Source organism: Rhincodon typus, chromosome 29, assembly GCF_021869965.1.
Source record: "Rhincodon typus isolate 14 chromosome 29, sRhiTyp1.1, whole genome shotgun sequence".
Lineage (NCBI taxonomy): Eukaryota > Metazoa > Chordata > Chondrichthyes > Orectolobiformes > Rhincodontidae > Rhincodon > Rhincodon typus.
The window spans coordinates 2,476,943-2,498,215 of record NC_063360.1 but is presented as its reverse complement, the minus strand read 5'-3'; the positions used below and the strand labels follow the sequence as shown (position 1 = coordinate 2,498,215).

The window sequence follows — 21,273 nt, the reverse complement described above, 5'->3', positions numbered from 1 at the left end:
AAGGCTAGATTTTAACCTGTATTTACTTACTTCTGATGTTTAGAGTTTTTTTTTTTATTATTCACTTGTGACACGTGGGTATCGCTGGCTGACCAGCATTTACAGCCTGTCCATAGATGCCCTTGAGAAGGTGGTAGTGAGCTGTCTTGAACCGCTGCAGTCCATGTGCTTTAGATTGACGTGGAATGCACTTAGGGAAGGAATTCTAACTTTAAAGCTCTTGGGACAATTTACTTTGTTTAATAATGAAAATACATGAGAGGCCTAAGACTGTCAAAGAAGGTAAAGGAATTGTGTTTTAAAGTTCCTGACCCTTATCGTAAAGTGCTTTACATAACAACACTATCTGTATTTCTGAAGTAATTAATGTTATGTAGGTGAATTCAATAGTAATTCCCCCAAACAATCGAGAATAATAACTGTTTTTAGTGATATTAGCTGACCCTACAAAGGCTGTTGTACTCTTCAAAACCTGGTTTTGTGTAAACATATCAAAGAACTTAATTAAATGTGACTTTACACCATTAATGGGAAGTCTATAGTTTAGAGTTTTGGTTCTGAATATTTGGTTAGCATATACTTGAAGAGCTATTATATTAAATCAAATGATTGAAAATTCTCTGAAACTTCTCTAATACCTCAGCCACAGCACAGTCAGCAGTCTTACTAAACTATTAAATTGGATGGTGTATTAATTACAGAACAATGATTTGGTTGCTAAATTTGAGATATGAATCCGAAATTCTGAGGCTCTGCTCTTGACTCATCAGGAGCAGTTGTTAGTGGTCTGTATGGCTAATTACTGGTACTTTGATTTTAGTCAATCAATCGCACTACAAATGGGGAATCCGATCCTCCGATCTGCACTCCTGCACTCAAGCAAGACTTAGCGCTGGGAACAGAGTTTCACAATTTCAGCCTGTCTTATTAAAGCAACGTGATGAAATTTCTGCATTGATCAGATCCAGAGCACTCCTGACCTCAGCCTGCCACTGGATATAGGGGTGGGGCAAAGAAGAGGAACATTGGATGCTTCAGTCCTACCATCTTGTGTCAAATAAGCACAGAGTTCTATGAAAAAAGTACAATAAAATTAACTGCAATAACGCCTCAACTGAGGTGAGTGTCATGATTGCCAATCTTCTAGTTGCAGTACAGTACGCTACTAATTTCTTCCTCCTCTTTTCCAATCCACAGCATTGACTGCATACAGTCCTGCTAGCTTTGCTCTGAATGATATGCTGAAACAGCAGCTCACTCTAATTCGCCAGTTTGTGCAAGTCAGTCGGCATCTCTACTTATCTGTTGTGGCCTCAATAGAACAGGACAATTACCATTACACAACCTTGGAAGAAGCAAAAGAGGTAACTAAACAGTCAATTCCATTGTGCACAGTAGGACTTTACAGTAACCCTCTTCCCCGTCAGTGTTGCTTGGCTGCCTGCGTGCTTTTAAAAACAGAGCAATGTGCAGTCTTTCAAGATGATAAACCCAGCCTATGCAGCAGTGTAGACAGTGACATTGTGTCAGCGTTCCACCTCATTGAAACTGACAGCAACGTTTGGAGTCTGTTTATGTGCAGGAAGATATTGCCTGATTCCCAGAAGGTGCACAGTTGAGGCACACCAAACCTGCAACTGATGGGGAATTAAATTGAAGTATGGAAAAGTTATGGCACAGAAAGAGATCATCTGCACAACATTAAAATAAAACAAAAATTTAGAAAACTAGCCACCTGGTCCATAGGCTTGTAGTTGACAGTGCTTCAATTTAGGGGTTTCTGCCTTCACCACCAAACTGGACAGTAAATTCCCATCACTCGCAACACATTGAGTCAAAAGATTTTTTCTCATCTTCTCTTTCATACTTTTACCAATCATTTTAAGTTGTGGCATCTTTGTACTTTACCTGTGCACTTGGAAGAACAGGTCTTACCTTCTCCATCAGGGCCCCTCAAAATTTTAAACCCCTTAATCAAGACACCCCTCAGCCTCCTCTGAATATTTATTTCTATAAATATATGAAGAGAAGATGATCAGTGAAGACACATGTAAGTCTATGCAATCTGAAATGAGGGCATTGTAATGGGAACAAAGAAATAGCAAAAAAACTGAATACATATTTTGGTTCTCTCTTCACAAAAGGGGACAAAAATGAATTCCCAGCAACATGAGGGAACACAGAGTCAAGTGAGAGGAAGCAATTGAAGAAAACCAGTATTAGTCGGGGGGGGGTGGAAATGGCACTAGAGAGCTTAATGGGGTTAAAAGCTGACATCCCTAAGGCCTGATAATCTGCACCCTAGAATGCTGAAGGAAGTAGCCTTGGAAATATTGAACGCATTGGTGGTCATCTTCCAAAATTCTATCGATTCTGGAATAGATCCTACAGATTGGAAGATCGCAAATATAATCCCAGTGATAAAAAAGGAGAGGGGAAAAAGAACAGAGGATTACAGACCAGTCAGCCTAACATTAGTTGTGGGGAAATTGCTGCAGTCTATTATAAAAGATGTGATAACATTTGGAAAGCATTAATGGGATTAGACAAAATCAGTATGGGATTAGTGCTTGGGCCCCAGTTATTCACACTATATTATAAATGATTTGGATGAACAAGCCAAATGAAATGTTTCCAGGTTTGCTGATAATACAAACCTAGGTGGGATTGAGAGTTGTAAAGAGGATACAAGGAGGCTTTAGGGCAATCTAGACAAAGTTGAGTGTATGGGCATACATGTGGCAGATGCAGTATAGCAGATGTATGTGAAGTTCTACAATTCAGTGTGAAAAACAGAAAGGCAGAGTATTGTTTAAAAGATGATATATTGGTATATGTGGATGAAAAAGAGATCAGGACATTCTTGTACACCAGTCCTTGAAAATAAACAGGCAAGTGCAGCAATCGGTTATGAAGGCAAATGGTATGTTAGCCTTCAATGCAAAAGGATTTGAGTTCAGAAGTAGGGATGTGTTGCTGCAGTTATACAGATCTTGGTAAGACCCCACCTGGAGTTTTGTTGCCCCTGGAGAGGATATACTTGTCATGGAGGGACTGCAGTGAAGGTTCACTAGGTGGATACTGGGGATGGCGGGACTGTTATAAGGAGATTGTTTTGAATGAGCCTCTATCTATTAGAGTTTAGCAGAATGAGAGGGGATCTGTTTGAAAAGTATAAAATTCTAACAGCAGTAGATGGATGCTTTTAACTTCTATGTTTCTATTACTGTTGCTCCCTACCCTTGACTTGGTACCAGATTTAAACTGGAAAAGAAAATCACCACCACAGGAATCCCTAGATTTTTGTGTCCTTTGTGACCAGAGACAAAATCAGTGCTTTGCAGCTAACTGTAGGATCTGGAACAACAACATGCATTTGTCAGGTGCTTTCAACATTAAAAAAAAACACTTCAGAATAATAATCAAAATATAAATACAAAGTCAAACGAAGGAGATATTAGGGAGGTGATTTCAAAGAGGTGTGGCTTTTAAAAAGGGTAGCAAATAAAAAGGAGGTTGAGGGAGATTAAAAGAAGATGATTCAAATTGTGGAATCTAGGCAATTAATTCCAAGACCAGTATACAAAGCGTTGCTCAGTGAGAAGGCTGGCACGTGGGGATAGGCAAGAAAACTGAACAAAAGACTGGCATTTTTGTTGCATCATTCACAATCTTAGAACTTCCCAAAGTACTTTACAGCTAAAGTAGTTTCAGGATGTAGTTAATCTCTATTGGTGGTAGAAAATGTGAAAGCCAATTTCAATAGATGGCAAATAGGAATTACTGGGAATAAACGTTGACAAGGATATCAGGGAGAATTTCCTGGCAATTCTTCAAAATAGCAACATGAAATTCTTTATGGTTCAGGAGAAGACAGACAGAGCCATTATTAAAAATCTCATCTGAAAGACAGTATCTGCAGTAGTGCACCACAAAGTACTCCTCTGAAATGCCAGTCTAGATTTCTTGTTCAAATCTCTGGAATGGCACTTGAACCCACAGACCTCTGACTGGGGGATGTGAATGTTAACAACTTAAAGGATTGGGTGTAGCCAAAAAAAGTGTTTTTTTACATTTACATTCATTAATTTGGAGAGCAACCAATTGTCACGTATGTGCCACTTTAACCTGTTGTAATCTTTTCTTGTCCAGTTTATCAGAAGTCATAGGTCGCCACCACTTACTTTGGATGAGGCCTTGGAAGAGGTGCAGCAGGAAATGAAACAATATCACTGCATATGATGACCAACAAGACAGAAATAAATACTGCATTGTTAATGATGGAGAAAAGAGCAGCTTCTGCAACTGATACCCCTATCAATGCCACCTGTAAAACATTTAACATTCTGATGCTCACTTATTAACACCGCTCTTCAGACTTCAAACTAATTACAAGTGGTCTAATTCTGCAGTTAACACACCACATTATCTTACCGTGTACAGATGGACCCTATTATCCCTGGCTAACTCCAATATTCAATAGAATCTACTTAATTTTCAGTATTTTTGCATCAGTAATATTTATATGCCTAACAAAGCTTCACTACAAAATTGTTTCATGTTGTAACAAGTATGTATGAATTGGTTACTTAGAATTTATATTGGATGTCCCAAAGTTTTTCACAGCCATTTAATTCCTTTGAACTGTAGTCACCTTTGTGAATGTGGTAGCTAATTTCTTACAAGACTCCACAGCCACCAAATAACATAATTAACCAACTTATTTCTTTGTGATACTGGTTGAAAGAGGAACTTCATCTAAGATCTCCCACTGTTCATATAGTTCATACGCACTCATCTGATTAGGCATCCAGGGCCTCAGGTTTGAAATCTTGCTTAAAAGTTATACTCCTGATGTACAACAATCCTTCTGTATTATATTTGTGTTAGCCTGGGTCCTATGTAGATTGGGACTTCAAACCAAATTCATCTTTCTTAGGAGACAGCATCACAGATCTGAACTAAGCTTACATTTGAAGTTCTACATCCAATGTCCTATTTTGTAAATAGAACTCCTGAGTTTGTGAAGTTGGCAACATTACTGGATACTTACAAAGCTTAGTATTTTTGAGTAAAACTTCCTTGTTTGAAATTCCTCTTCAGACCAGGCCATTTTACATTCTGGGTAACAATAAATGCTAAAATGTGCTTTGGTTCTTGGACTAATGATACCTGGAGAGATTGAAAACTTTTAAAAGGAAATTTGGACTTCTAGTAAATAGTTCAATGAATGATGGAAAACTTCATACTTTAAAACATTTACTGTAACAAACAGACTAAAAGCACTATTGACCAAAGACACTTCATTATGGCAACTTGTGGTTTACTACAGAATGGCATGTTTAATGCAGCCGATACAGTGCACTTCACAGGTTTACTTTACACTGTCTTGTGAAGTAGACATTTGACTTCTTTTTTCCTCTTTGGAAACAGTCTAATATGATTAATTACTCTAGAAAGTTTACTTTGGAACTCTCCTTTCTCAACCTGTTAACTTCTAACCCCAGCACTGTTAATCATGGTGAGAGTATTACTGGAGATTTTCCCTCTAGTACAAACTAGGCACTTGTACCAGAATTTGGTCTTTTCAATGTGAGCACAAGCTTCCACTTGCATTTTGGGGATTCCCCCACTTTTCCAGCATGTTGGAGATTCCCAGTTTATCCACTGATAGCACAGAGGTTATTACTGTTGTCTCCAAGTGTAAACACCTTGTACCCTCTCCCGGTAAAACATCGTATAACCCTTTTAATCTCTAGCAATCAAACCACCCACGCTTGCAGATCAGCTTCAGAGCAGGATTTTACGATAAATTAAAGACATAGTCACAAACCACAACAATCTTTTAAACCTCATTATTGTAACAGACATCTTGCTACAGATTCAAAAGAAGCTATGTTTGCAGTTGGCGTTACTGAATCTGTGAAAATGTCCCAGTACCAGAAGGTATTTCAAAAGCAAAGGACTGTGCATATTTGAAATATGAAATAAAAGGAAAAGAAAATGCCATTTATACTCAGTTGGTCATTTTTGTATCTATGGAGAAAGAAGCAGAATTGATTTTTCAGGTCAGTAATCCTTTGTCAAAACTGGAAAACACTGGACATAGAGCAGGTTGTAAGCATTTATAGAAACCTGGAAAGGGAAGAGGAGAGGAAAAGAAAAGAATAAAAGCAAAGGTCAGTGCTAAGATGATTAAGATAGAAGTAATGATGGTACAAGGCCAAAGGGGAGTGGAAACCATCACAGCAAAGGCTGTTTGTTATTATATCAGCTCTCACACCACCCCAGGCTGGTAAAAATGAGCATGCTTCTCTCTTCACCTATCAGACCTGAATGTGAATCGTGGTTTCTGTTTTTAGAATTTAATATTTCTCTGAAAACTTCCTCCAGCAAACCAACTACCACTTAATCTACAATGTCACATGGGTGAAAATGTCGTGGACAAAATGTGCTTTCATTCACAGGATGTGGACCTTGCTGGCTGGCCCAACATTTAGTGCCCATCCATAGTTACCCTTGAGATTGTGGTGGTGAGCCACCTTCTTGAACCACTGCAGTCTATTTGCTGTAGGTGGACTCACAATGCTGTTTGGGAGGGAATTCCAGGAGTTTGATCCAGCGACAATAAGGGAACCATGACATGTTTCCAAGTCAGAATGGTGAGTGGCTTGGAGGGGAACTTGCAGGTGGTGGTGTTCTCATGTAACTGCTGCTGTTGTCCTTCTAGATAGAAGTGATTGTGGGTTTAGAAAGTGCTGTTCAAAAAGCTTTGGTACACACTTCTGCTATTGAGTGTTAATGGCAAAGTGAGTGAATGTTTATAGATGTGTTACCAATCAAGTGGGCTGCTTTGTTCTGGACGGTATCAAGCTTCTTCAGTGTTAGAGCGGCACTCATCCAGGCAAGTGAGTAGTATTCCATCACGCTTTGATTTATGCCTTGTCAATAGTAGGCAGGCTTTGGACCTGAGTTGAGTTGGAGTTGTTTCTCGCTGCAGGATTCCTAGCCTCTACCTGTTCTTGTAGCCACACTATTTATATTGTTATTACCGTCTGGCTACTCGAGGTTCTCTCCCGTTGGCTCGTCTGTCTGTGTCGGCTCATCTGTCTGTCAGCTTGTCTGCCTGACTGTTGGCTTTTCTGTCTCTTGTTCTTTCTTGCTGTCTGTCGTGTTCCATGTGCCATTCCCCTCGAGCTTCCCTCCTGTCTGTCTGTTCAACTGGACTTCCTTATTCCTCTCTGCTTTCTTTCTGAGATTGTTCCTGCAGTCACTTTGTCTTAACTTTGAGAAACTATTTCAGCTAAATCCAGATATTTCTGTGTGAGACTGTAAAGATTTAACTTTATGTTGTTGCTAAATGCTGTTTTTGGTGCTCTACTTTTGCTAAGCTGGAGGGACACAGCATTAGAAATTTTTGGGGGAAAATATATCTTGCATCATATTTTATTAAGCATTTATTTACAGTCTAGTACAGAACAGCTAGTACCATTTCATTTCAAAAGAAATTAATCATGTAAATCTGATTTTATAAGCTTGCATTGTCTCATGCTTCTTTCCATTGCTGTAGTTTCTTAGATGTTCTGTCACATGGTGCACTTGCTCATCAAGTTCTTAGTTCATTATTAAAGTAAATATTTACTTTAGAACATAATACAGAGACAATTAATTTTAATTTCTAACCTTTTGCTGCACCACCATATCATAGAGAGGCAGGAACATGCTCAACTATATGAAGTAAGATTTGTTCAACATAAACTTTTCAAAATAGCTAACATTTATACATTTTCACATTTTCAGACTATTAAGTGCACTCCTGAAATGCATTATCTTTAACTAACCCAAATATTTCTGCTTGGCTCAGAAGAGGTGTGGCAGAGCAGACGCTGGAAGATTGTTTCCCTTGACTGGGAAATCTAGAGTACAGAGGCTGAATTACGGACCAATCACTAAGGACTGAAATGAGGAGAAATTTCTTCATTCAGAGGATTGTGAATCTTTGGAAATCTACCATCCAAAGGTTGTAGATGTTCTATTAATTAATATATTTGAGGCTAAGATTTTTGGTTTTTCAGAGAATCAAGGAATATGGTGAGTAAGGAAACTGGAGTTGATCCAGCATGGTTATAAAAGAGGCAGGAACAGGCTCAATGATCAGCTCTCCTACCTCCTATCACATTCAAAAGAGATCCCAAGAGGGTTTGTCACAACCTTTTCTCTCCAACCAAACAAATTTTAATCCCACCTTGAGTATTTTGGTAACTAATAAGTGAAAGCATTTGAAAGAAAATGAGATTTTTTAAGCCCCTTCTAACTTTTCTCCCAGGTAGCTCACACAGTGTCCAGGGACTTAGTGTTTGTGATATACATAATGATCTGGAGGAAGGTATAGATGATCTGATTAGCAAGTTTACATATAACACTAAGATTGGTGGAGTAGCAGATAGTGAAGGGGACTGTCGGAGAATGCAGCAGAATATAGATAGATTGGAGAGTTGGGCAGAGAAATGGCAGATGGAGTTCAATCCAAACAAATGCGAGGTGATGCGTTTTGGAAGATCCAATTCAAGAGCGAACTATACGGTAAATGGAAAAGCCCTGGGGAAAATTGATGCACAGAGAGATCTGGGTGTTCAGGTCCATTGTAGCCTGAAGGTGGCAACGCAGGTCGATAGAGTGGTCAAGGCGGCATACAGCATGCTTTCATTCATCGGACGGGGCATTGAGTACAAGAGTTGGCAGGTTATGTTACAGTTGTATGGGACTTTGGTTCGACCACAATTGGAATACTGCGTACAGTTCTGGTTGCCACATTACCAAAAGGATGTGGATGCTTTGGAGAGGGTGCAGAGGAGGTTCACCAGGATGTTGCCTGGTATGGAGGGCGCTAGCTATGAAGAGAGGTTGAGTAGATTAAGATTATTTACATTAGAAAGATGGAGGTTGAGGGGGGACCTGATTGAGGTCTACAAAATCATGAGAAGTATAGACAGGGTGGATAGCAAGAAACTTTTTCCCAGAGCAGGGGATTCAATTACTAGGGGTCACGATTTCAAGGTGAGAGGGGAAAAGTTTAAGGGAGATATGCATGGAAAGTTCTTTACGCAGAGGGTGGTGGATGCCTGGAATGCGTTGCCAGCAGAGGTGGTAGAGGCAGGCACGATAGCGTCATTTAAGATGTATCTAGACAGATACATGAATGGGCAGGGAGCAGAGGGATACAGATCCTTGGAAAATAGGCGACAGGTTTAGATAGAGGATCTGATCGGTGCAGGCTTGGAGGGCTGAAGGGTCTGTTCCTGTGCTGTAATTTTCTTTGTTCTTTGTTCTTTGATCAGTTCCTACAATACTAGCACAGAGGTTGGAGCATGAGGAACAGCAAAAGCGTTACATGATACAGAAGCATGAGATCATAGAGGAATGTAAAAACAACAATGAGAATTTTAAATGGGATGCATTGGAGAATTGGGAGCTAACCAGCGAGGAAAAGAATGATAATTAACTGAGGCAGAGTGCAGGACAGAATTTAGGCAGCAGAGAAGGAATTTGTCTAATGACCAGATTTGCATGAAATGCATAAAGCCCATAACTGCTTTCCTAGAAAGTAAATTCCCCTTACAATGGTGAAGTTGGTATAAAATAAACTATAATGTTGCAGCTAACTTGAGCATCAGATTAGACGTTAGATTTATACAATATGCAAACTAATTTTCAAAATTTTCTCCCATACACATCACATTCTTAAACATCACTTTTTTTTCATTCAAACATACACCATATATGGAGTAATTCATGTTAATAGTCACATCAGTTGCTTTCCCTCCCAGCACAGTACTGTGGAGCAGCTAGTCCAATCTACTCAATTGGCAGCAATGAGTGACTAAACCTAGTCTTAGTGAGTGTAAACTAAGCACGGGGAATAATTATCTAGGATTCTCCAACTAAATGTTACCAGTGACCTATCGGAAAGTGAATGTGTTGGCTGGCTGGGTGAGGAAGGGATGGACTTGTCTGTGATTCTGGCTCAGGACCATGCTGTTCCAGTGTGTGTGTGACTAGCTTCATGGGTAAATGGAAGATGAATTTCAGAAAGGCTGAAGAATGTAAACCATACTACTATCCCAAGTACCAGTGGATGATTATTGTCTCAACTACCTCACTGTCTCCATCCACATCTCCAAGGTCCTATTTTAGCAGGACTTGGAGGCTGGCAGTGGCGTCTGTGCCAGACTTTTTAAAACATTCATTGGGACAGGAGGGATATTAAAATCCCTCAAATTAAGGTGCCACCCAGCACTGAAAAAAAGACTTCAAAAAACAGCAAATTCCTATAAACAGCAGTGGGATCATCTGTTTTAGTGTTGAAGGATAACTATTGGCCAGGACACCAGGCAGAATGGTCCTACTCTTGACATTTGAGAGGCCAGACAGCATTTTAGTTTGACAGCTAATGCTAAAGACAGGATTATCCTCAGCACTGCATTGGACTAACAATCTAGATGTTGTGCTCAAGTCACAGGAGTAAGGCCTGAACTGACATTTTTTTGATGCAGAGGCTAGAGTGCTGCCAAAGATACATGGCTAAGACTTGTGCCATGCGCTGGTTACTCTTGGATTGGCTGATTATTCCTTTCATGTCAGGCATGATGGCTTGCTAGAGGAATTCTTAAGCCTTACTACAGCAATGATATACATAATCATAAGACACCGGTCCCAGTGCTTGAGGAATGATTGCATAGTATCAGTTAACTGATCCACATAACACCATTGCAATCTTTTGCATTGCAGGAGAAATGCAGTTAAAGGACAGACACTTGCAATTTTTGATCTGATCACTTCCTTTTCAATATCAACATTGATAATGCATTACTTTAAACTGCACAACGCCAGGGATGTCGTGAAGTCAGCCACTCCCAGAGCTGGATAGAGGGGCTTAGTAAAAGTTTGCTCCCGGAAGTTGTGTAGCAGTGTTAGTTTCCTGTCAGACACACTGTAAAATGAGATTATTCCAACCTCAAAGTCCACATAGACTCCCACCCTTGTGGGCATTTGAGCAGTTAGTTTTGTGGCATTGTTATCGTGCAAGGCAGCAACGCTCCCTGGCTCTGAGTATAGACACCATGACTCCTTGTTCTGTCCCAGTGAACATTCTTTCCCTTTGCCTTTCCGGCTCAAACTCTCATAACACATCCCAACATCCCACCGACGGCGATCTCCTCCGATCTCCACTTCCCAGTAGCAGCGACCATAGCTCAATCTCTCGGTACATAGAATTTGCCACCAGTAGTTGAACCTCTTTGGGCTGTCAGAGTAAGGTTGCTGGTGTTTTGATCCTGATACAGATCGGTTACTGTCTGACAAAACGAGGTGAGGAAATGCTGTGTAAGGATCTAGAGTTGGTGTCTGTCCATCTGCAAATGAAAGGAGTAGCTTGAAACAATCCCAGCTGTTCAGTCCAGGGGAAGTGAACTGTCTGAAAGATCTTAGTGTTACTGGACAAATGCTGATTAGAAATAATACATTGAAAAAGGAAGAGGTCATGCAATGCTAGCGTGTATACTCTAATCTGATATGACATATCCAAACTAGGCATCTATGAGATGCTTTAGGCCATCAGCAACAATAAAGTTTTCTTCCATCACCACAATTTTACTCCCATAATCTCTTCCTCCAATATTATCATTAAGATTTAGGATCAATCAATGAGGAATGTACGTGCCCAGATCAGCATTGTTGGTAACTAAAAATGAGGTGCCAACCTGATAAAGTTACAGTAGTAAATAGTAGAAGTAACAAACAAAGCTAAGCAATCCATAATGAATGAATCAAATCAAGGCTCTTCAATCTTGCCACGTCAAGTTAGAAATTGGCATTAATATCCTTTCCTTCGTAAGGTCAAACATTTGGATTTTCACTGCTAATTGCGCTGTATTCAATTCTATTCACAATTTCTCATAATAAAACAGTCTGTGCTCGTACAAAGCAAGACCTTGACAACATTCAGGATAACTGGAAAGCAACATGCATACATTTTCAAGTGCTATGAAGATTTCCCATGCCTAATCAGCTCCTCCTGATATTTCCAAGAAGCTGGACACTATCCAAGACAAAAACGCCTACTGAGTTTCTTGAACGTTTTCTGTTTTAATCCCAGGAGTTATCATTTGTCAGAAACTGAACTGAACCAATCATAATTGCTGTGACTACTAGAACAGAGACTCAGAGTAATGTAGTGAGTAACTCACCTCCTGACTCCCCAAAGCCTTTTCACAATCTACAAGGCACCAATAAGGAGGGTGATGGAGTACACCTCACTTGCCTGGATGAGTGAAGTTCCAACAATCCCCAAGAATATCCAACATTAAGACGAAGCAGCTCACTTGGTTGGCACCCCTCCTACCACCTTAAACATTCATCCCCTGCACAAGTGTAACACAGTGTCAGCAATGTGAACATCTACAAGTTGTCCTACAAAAGCTTCCATGTATATTGTCTTTAGCTTCAAGAAAAACATGAGCAGTAGAATGTGGGAATGCCACTCTCTCCAAGTTCTCCACTCCACACTACCTTGAGGAAGACTACATCACCAATTCTTCCTGTGTGTGTCAAAATCCTGGAACTTCCCACCTGACAGGACTCAATTTGCCACACCACAAAGACTACAGCAGTTCAAGAATGCAGCTCAAGGGCAATTAGTGATCAACAATAAGTACTGGCCTTGCCACTAATGCCAACATCCCATGATAATGGGACCATCCTTCTCCCTGCATCATAGAATCCTACATTGCTATCTACATTCGGTCAAGGAGTTTCTTTGGGATTTCTATTAGGAATTGTTTTAAGTAACTGCTATATCTTTTTTTCAATATTCCTGCTTAATATTTTAAACTCATAAATTCTCGATTTCTCTTTCAATTTCTGATTTATCTTGAAATCTTTTGGAATAAACTATTTTTTCAGTGTTTCCCCTGAAAATTCTTGTTCTTCCCTCAACTCTTAGCACTTCTGCTGTAAACAGTAGGTTATGCTACAACTGCTATATTTGTTTCTTTAAGGTTTCTCAGAACTTTCATTGAACCATGTTGTAGTGACATACCCGTAACACCATGGAAAACCCATACAACCCTTAATACAGGAATTGGCGTAAAGGATTCACATCCTGGAATATTTCAGTCACAGGTGTGTGAGTGTTAAGCAGTTTATATTATTGGAATTCCATTCAATGAGTGGAAAATTAAATATTGCTATGGACACCCAGTGTGAGCAGTAATTGGTTGAGAAAGCTGTGTCATTTGGCTATGACAAGGTAATTTTTACACATTTGATCAGCATAAACTGCTCCTCGATCTTCACGTGTTCCAATAAATATTCTGTACATATATAGGGATCCATTCTGGGTCATGAATCTCTTAAATCTTTGTGGAATAAAGCTCTAACCACCATTCATGCCCTCCCCAATCCCCGACAATGTTTCATTAATTCCTGAGGAAGGTGAAAGCATCACTGGCCTCTTTAGTCAAGTGTGTAGCTGTGTCTATAGATACTTACACATACTGACCAGAAAGTTCCTGTCCAGGGCTGGTTGGGGTGCTATTACGTACTGCTGCTGGACCCATTCTAACAGTCTTTCCACATCAATATCCGAGCTGGGAACCGGTGCTATAAAGGGCTCAGATGCATCCTTCATTCTAAAACAGAAAGAAAAGAACTTGCACTGGTGTATTGTTTGTCACAACCTCAAACCTCACAAACCACATCATAACCACTTTTTTAAAAAAAATGTGATTACAGTTGTAGGAAACATGGCTGCTGATATATGCACAGTAAGCTCCTGTAAACAGCCCCACAATGACAACCAGATCATCTGTTATACTGATGTTGAATGAAAAGTCAGCAACCTGAAATATTAACTCTGTTACTGTCTCATCAGATTCTTCTGAACTTGCTGAGCATTTCCGGTGCTTTGTGTTTCTATTTCAACACTTCCTCAGTACTACATTGTGAGTATCATCCAGGATTATGTACTTAACTCTCTGAAGTTATTCTTAAACCCACTGAAACCTTCTGACTTTGATGAGAGGGAGCTATATGCTTAGCCACAGCTGACAAGTAAACCAGGCAGATCAGATTGCAACTAACTGTATTTATACAGCCTCTTTAATGTAATAAAGACCCAGGATGCCACACTGGGGCACTATGAAATAAGATATGAACATTGAACAATGGAAAGCAATATTACGGCAGGTCATCAAAAAGATAGGTCAATGAGGTAGTGTTTGAGGAGTGTTTTTAAAAACACAGAAACTAGGAGCAGGAATAGGTCATTCAGCTATTCAAGTCTATTCCACCATTCAATACAATTATGACTGATCATCCAACTCAGTACCCTGTTACCACTTTTTCCATTTATCCTTTGATCCTTTTATCCCTAAAAAGAACATCTAACTCCTTCTTGAAAACATTCAATGTTTTGGCCTCAGTTGCTTTCTGTGGCTGGGAATTCCACAGGCTCACCACTCTGGGTGAAGAAATTTCTCCTCATCTCAGCCCTAAATGGCCTATTCCTATCATTAGACTGTGAGCCCTGGTTCTGGACACCCTGGTCATCAAGAACATCCTTCTTGCATTTATCTTGTCTAGCCCTGTTAGAATTTTATAGGTTTCTATGAGATACCCCCTCTATTCCACTAGACTTCAGTTAATATATTGATAACTGATCCTGCCTCTCTCCATACGTCAGTCCTGCCATCGCAGGAATCAGTCTGGTAAACCTCCTTGACTCTCTCCATAGCCAGAACATTATTCCTCAGATAAGGGGATCAAAACTGCTCACAATTCGCCAGGTGTGGTCTCACCAAGGCCATGTACAATTGCAGCAAGACATCCCTACTCCCATATTCAAATCCTCTTGCTATGAAGGCTAAAATACCATTTGCCTTCTTCACCACTTGTTGATTCTGCATGTTTTCTTTCAGCAAAGGACACCCAGCTCTCATCGCACCTCCCACTTTCCCAATTTATTGCCATTCAGATAACTGTTCTCCATGTTTTTGCTACCAAAGTGGATCACCTCACATGTATGCACATTATGCTTCATTTGTTATTTATTTGACCACTCAACTTGTCCAAATCACACTGAAGCATCTCTGCATCTTGCTCACACCTAACTCTCCCATCCGTCTTTGTGTTGTCTGCAAATATTTATCCCTCATCTAAACCATGAATATATATTGTGAATAGCTGGGTCCAGGAACTACACCACTAGTCACTACCTGTCACTCAGAAAATAATCTGTTCGTTCCTGGAGGAAAGAGTGAGGGAGAAATTTAGGAAAGACATTCCAGAGCTGAAAGTCCTGGCAGTTGCAGGTATGCAGATACTCAAGAGTCCAGAAATAAAGAAGATCAGGTACTTCCAGAAACTTGTTGGAGATTCCAGAAGTAGGGAAGGATGAAGCTAAGGAGGGATTTGAGAATTTTAAAATTGAGCATTTCTTAGACAGGAGACAGTGTAGACTGTTGAGCATGGGAATGAAGGATGAATAGAATTTGGTCCAAGGGTAGCAGAGTTTTGGGTGATGCATGTTTATGAAGGGTCGACCTGGGGAGGCCAACTGGAAGAATATTATAGTAATCACAGAGAGACAAAGGCATTAGTGAGGGTTTCAGCAGCAGAAGTTTCAATAGGACAGGAGTGAACTTGAGCAATGTTGCAGAGATAGAAATAAGCGTTGTTGGTGATGACATACATATATGGTTGAAAACCCATCTTGTGGTCAAATAAAATACCATGGCTGAAAACACTCTGGTTCACCCTCAGGCAGTTTCAGAGACAGGGATGGAGTGTGAGCCTAAGGAATAGAGTTAGTGGCAGGGACCAGAGACAGTAATTTCAGTTTTCCAAATATTAATTAGACAAGATTTCTACTCATCCATCTGCTTATCCCTGACAATTTCAAGACAGTGAGGGGCCTGGTGAGCTGCTGGTCAGACAGAGCTGAGTTTCATCATTGTATATGTAGAAGCTGATGCTATGTTTTTGGCTGCTGTCGCCATTAATGAGCAATAGAAAAGGACCGAGAGTAGGACCTTAGAAGTCAACTTGGGTGTCGGAGCAGTGAGGAAAAAAATAATGCCAGAGATTCCAATGTTTAGGCTATGATTAGATTGAAAAGACTGGAACTGAGCAAATGCAATCATAGAGTTGTAGAGACTTACAGCATGGAAACAGGCCCTTTTGCCCAACTTGTCTATGCTGCCCAATTAATATAGTCCCATTTTCCTGCACTTAGTATATATCCTTCCATACCTATCCCATCCAATGTACCTGTCCAAATGTTTTTTTGAATGACAAAATTGTACTCACCTCTACCACTACCTCTGGCAGCCCATTCCAAACACTTACCACACTCTGCATGAAAAAAAATGCCCCCCCGGACCTTTTTGTATCTCTCTCCTCTCACCCTAAACCTAGTTTTAGACTCCCCTACCATGGGGAAAAGCTGTTGGCTATCTACCTTATCTTTGCCTCTCATGATTTTATAGACCTCCATAAGTTCACTCCTCAGTCACCTACACTCCAGGGAAAAATATCTATCCAGCCTCTCCTTATAACTCAAACCTTCCAATCTAGTTAGTATCCTAATCAATCTTTTCTGCACTCTTTCCGGTTTAATAAATCTTTTCTATAGTAGGGCAACCAGACTGCCAAATGTGGCCTCACCAATGTCTTGTACAGCTGCAACAAGTCCTATACTCCTATACTCAATGCTCTGACCAATGAAAGCTAACATGTCAAAAGTCTTCTTCTACCTGTCTACCTGTGACTGCATTTTCAAGGAGCTATGAACTTGTATCCCTAGATCTCTATAACACTCCCAGGGCCCTACCATTGACTGTGTAAATCCTGTCCTGGCTTGACCCACCAAAATGCAATACCTTGCATTTATCTAAATTAAAGTCAACTTGCCCAGCTTCCTCTTCTGATGGCTGTTCCCTTCAGCTGGGAAAAGTGCAGGAGGAGAATGGTGGCATCAACTGTGTGAAAGGCTGCAGACAGCTTGGGAGGCATCAGGAGGGTCAAGTTACCTTTGCTATAGTCACATAGGTAGTTATTAGTGAATTTGATAAGGACAGAAAAGGTTATAATAGGGTAAGATGGGGTTGTTGAGACCACTGCTCAAGAGGTCACAGCAACAATTGCTTCAGTAGGCCATTTTGAAGATGCCAGGAGACACAGAGAGAAGCCACAGACTTATTGAAGAATAATTCAATCCCGATCAACAGCAGGAAAAACAAGGGGTAGGGATTATTGGGGCAGGGATTTGGGAAGGACGAATACTTAAGGGGAGGAATGAAAGCAGGAACAATGAGAGCAGAGAAGAGGCAAGGAGGAATTGAGAGAAAAGAAGTGTAAAAGAGTGAAGAGAATAATTAAGTGGAAATGGTAATAGTGATCTCAGGTTAGAGCAACCACCAAAGTGCATACACAAGTGGACAAAGGGAAATCTCAAGTTACATTGGTGTGAATGTAAATGAGAATACACAGATCACAGACTGATATGCATTAACAGCACACTGCAAGTGTATGTTAGTTTGAGCGGAGACAGTATTAGGCACACTTTTGACCCTCCCCATGTAGAGCAAAGAACAACCAAACTCACTCATAAATAAACAAATATTGAAAGGCATTAAACGACAAACCTCAGAAATGAATTAAAATATGACTGATGAAAGGAATTATCAGAGAATGATGGAAGTATGTGGCTCTTACCTGTCTGCCATGGAATTGAGACCCTGGAAATGAAACACTCATTGTAAATAACATCATCAAAATTGGCTTTAGTATTTCAAATAACCTGTTCAACCATTCAAATATTGCCTGTTCCAAACATTTCACCATATCTTTTATTAATTCTTTTTATTTAAAAAGATATAATTTTGTGATTCTGAGAAAAATAGAGCCCAGCTATCCCTGACCTCTCTTTGAGGTTCTCACACTTTCCTACAATTTGTGCAGATTTGGAAAAAGTGCCGGACAATTAGTGCTACAACTTCTACTTGGCTGTCTCTCTTTTTTCACTGGATTACATTTGCATTTAGTCATTTATTCCCCTCTTGTTGCAGACTGCATTGGGGATTTTGCCCTTTCTCCAGGGTTTCACCAACTTCTCAGTGCTAAAATTCCAAGTGCTGAAAAGATCATCTAGCACAAAAGGAAGTTTTGTTTTTAATGCATTATATCAAAATAGCCCCATTTCTGTATCCTCATAGTCGATCAGACTTTACTTGCTCAAGTACATTTCTAATTCCTTTTTGAGCATTACTTATTGAATCTATTGGTAATGGTAATTAACCATAGTCCGCAAAGAATCATAGATATCTCTCTCCATTTCAGAGAAACAATTAGTTATGTAGCTTCAGGAAAACCATTCCACAACCATGGGACAAAACAAGGAGATGTGCATTCACACCCTACAGAGCTGGTATGGAAATTTAACCCACACTGTTAGCAGCAATCTGCACTGGACTTTTGACATCTACCAAACGGAACTAACTAACTTCTATAGTCCAGATCTAAAAGCAAATTCAAATCATCACAATGCAGAGTGTTATAAAATACATATCACTGGTCCTTTCACCAGTGTTATAAAGTGGAGGTTAACCCCGTTCTGAGAACCAAAACCAAAACACCCAAAGAGGAGCACCTTGCCCTATAATCTATTAAAAGAAGTATGAACGGGGACGTAGCCTATCATTCAGCAACTTGTAGTGGTTAAATCAAATAAATCTCTGGCATTCACTTTACAATCAACAAGTAATAATTTATTTATCTAACTCCAACAGTGAACAAGTTAACTGAACTATTTACAAACCGAACAAAATCCCTTCTAACTACTAAGTATTCCTGAATAACACAAGATTCTAATGGTATGCTGTTCCAATAAATACAAATCCAACTTATATAACAAAGCAATAGAATTTAATCTCTCGAAATTACAGCCAGGTTGCATCTTCCAGAATGTTTTGTGTCTTCTCCATCGATTCTTCTGTCAAGAATGCTTTCTTTGTGAATTCTTCTGTCTTAGCTAGGAATCTTAGATAGGATTGTTGTGGTACCATTGTGAATTAATGATGCTTTTTCTGTAAGCTGAGAGCTGTTATCTCTAGCAGATGGCAGTTAGTTCTTCTGATTTTTCAACTGCTCCCTTCTTTTACACTCCTGATGATATATCAACCAGATTGGTCCTTAGGTTGTCAAAACCATCAGATTCAAATTTGATAGGTTTTTGGTATCTAAATGCCTGATCCAAATTGATTGGCTAAATTCAAAAACTTGTTGTCTTGGTAAACATGTTGCTTGGCCTGCTAATGTTGTGGCCTTTCAATTCAAATATTTTGATTCTGGTGCTCTCTATATTTGCAAACTTTCAAGCTGCTCACAGATATCTCCAAGCATAGAAAAAGCACAATCTTTTAAAGGGACCAAAGCAATGCTTTCCCCCAGCATTTTACAAACAATAATATTTTACAAACACCAAATTCTAACATCCTGCCTCCCAATCCACAAATAGTGTACAACACCAGTTAACTTAAATGTATATTTTCTGTTTATCAACTCTCCTGCCATTGGAAATTTCATTTTTAATACGTACAAGCCATCCATAACTTTGAAGACCTCTATTCTTAAGAGGTGATGATGGCAACTTGATAATGTCACTGCCATAGTAATCCACACGATCCTCTGGGGACAGTTGCTCAGTATATGGCAGTTTATGGAATCTTAATTCAATTAATAAATCCAGAATGCTAAAGCTAGTCTCATATTTGGTGACTATATAAAATTAACATCATTCATTGTTTAACAAAAACCCATCTGGTTCATTTTTTAACTTGGTCTGGCCTACCTGTGACTCCAGGCCTACAGAAAATTGGTTGACTCCGCTCTCTGCAATGGCCTAGCAAGTCACTTAGTTCAAGGGCATTTAAGGATGGGCAGGAAATTTTGACTTTGCCAGGTACAGCCACATCCTATGAAAGGATAAAGAATTCTTTGGAGCGCTGAATCTCCTTTGGAAGGATGAACAAAATGGCAAGAGACAGCGAAGCACGCTCCTGGACAATGTTAATGACTAGCTTAACCAGAATACCAACAATGATGTCATCCACACTTGCTATCACTGAAAAGTTTGGAAATTCATTGCTTGTGGCATTTAGACAATGATGACTCTTACATTTCTCCTTCATCTGCTTTAAGGACAACAATCCCAGTTGCTGTTATTTAATAAAAGCAAAGATTAGTAAACAATTAGAAACATGTATTTTAATAGAATATAGGAATTTAAGGGTTTGAAGAGGAATTAGGAACCCACTACTTAATTCCTCATTTTTATCCCTCATGCCCTCCTTGCCAGAAATACATCCCATTGTTTCCTGTCTTCACTTACTTCAATCGTACTGCTAACTTCCTAACATTTGTGACCAATTGGTTTTGAACCCTTCATAATAAACTTATTCCTAAATAGAGTTTTCCAATTCTTTCCATAGTTCCATAAACTTCAGTTGGATGGCTATCTGAATTGCTTAACCTTAACTTTGTAATATTCTAGAACTCCAGTCCATTTACCATCTGAAGCCAGAGTTCATGTGTTCATGTTTGCACACAATACTGTATAATTGGAGACATCGAGAAAGGTGCAGTACTACCTGGATAAAAAGAAGATCTTCGTTGTGTTTCAGAAGGTCACTGAGATCAGAAAAAGACTTTTCAAAGTCTTTCACTTTCTTTTCCAGATCGCAGATCTTAACATCAATCTCTGTAGTCAAACGGCTTTGTTCACATTCCAGGTACCGCAGAATCCTCCTCTCTTCCTTGTCAATGTGCTTTCTCAGTGTCTCGTATTTCACTTTAATTTTCATCTGTACAACTTTTTTCATGCTCTTAAAATGCAGAGGGAATTTTGTCACTAACAAGAATAGACTAATTCACCTTACTGTTGCAAAAATGAGATGATTTCCATTAAGAAAAAATCCTCTCAACACTTCCCTCTTACTTATGGTAGACATTATGATGCTGAAGGACAGATTGTTCACTCTCATTTTTGACCGGTTTAACCAGAAAGCCTAACATCTGTCATTTGGAAAATGACAGCATCCCGGATTAAGGATGTAGTAGGAGGTCATTTGGAAAAACATAACGTAATCAGACAGAGTCACAGACAGAATCATGATATTGTGAAAGAGAATTGTATTGACTAATTTATTAGAGTTCTTT

General features: G+C 39.6%; 2 protein-coding genes across 2 annotated transcripts in view; one reads left to right on the top strand and one right to left on the bottom strand.

The window, feature by feature from the left end:
* LOC109927428 overlaps positions 1-7,313 on the top strand; it is a 47,734-nt gene extending 40,421 nt beyond the window's left edge. The window contains exons 8-10 of the mRNA XM_048613884.1: positions 771-879; positions 1,198-1,364; positions 4,153-7,313. Coding sequence (XP_048469841.1) covers positions 771-879; positions 1,198-1,364; positions 4,153-4,242 — 366 coding nt within the window. The 3' untranslated portion in view covers positions 4,243-7,313. The remainder of the gene's footprint in view (positions 1-770; positions 880-1,197; positions 1,365-4,152) is intronic.
* Positions 7,314-9,251: 1,938 nt separating this feature from the next.
* LOC109927422 (nuclear factor 7, brain-like) lies at positions 9,252-20,936 on the bottom strand. The gene is made up of 4 exons (XM_020527439.2): positions 20,706-20,936; positions 17,773-17,795; positions 13,549-13,688; positions 9,252-11,411 (listed from the first exon to the last, which is right to left on the bottom strand). Exons 1-4 carry the CDS (start codon positions 20,934-20,936, stop codon positions 10,867-10,869), a joined length of 939 nt encoding a protein of 312 aa, XP_020383028.2. The 3' UTR covers positions 9,252-10,866.
* Between the last annotated feature and the right edge of the window lie 337 nt (positions 20,937-21,273).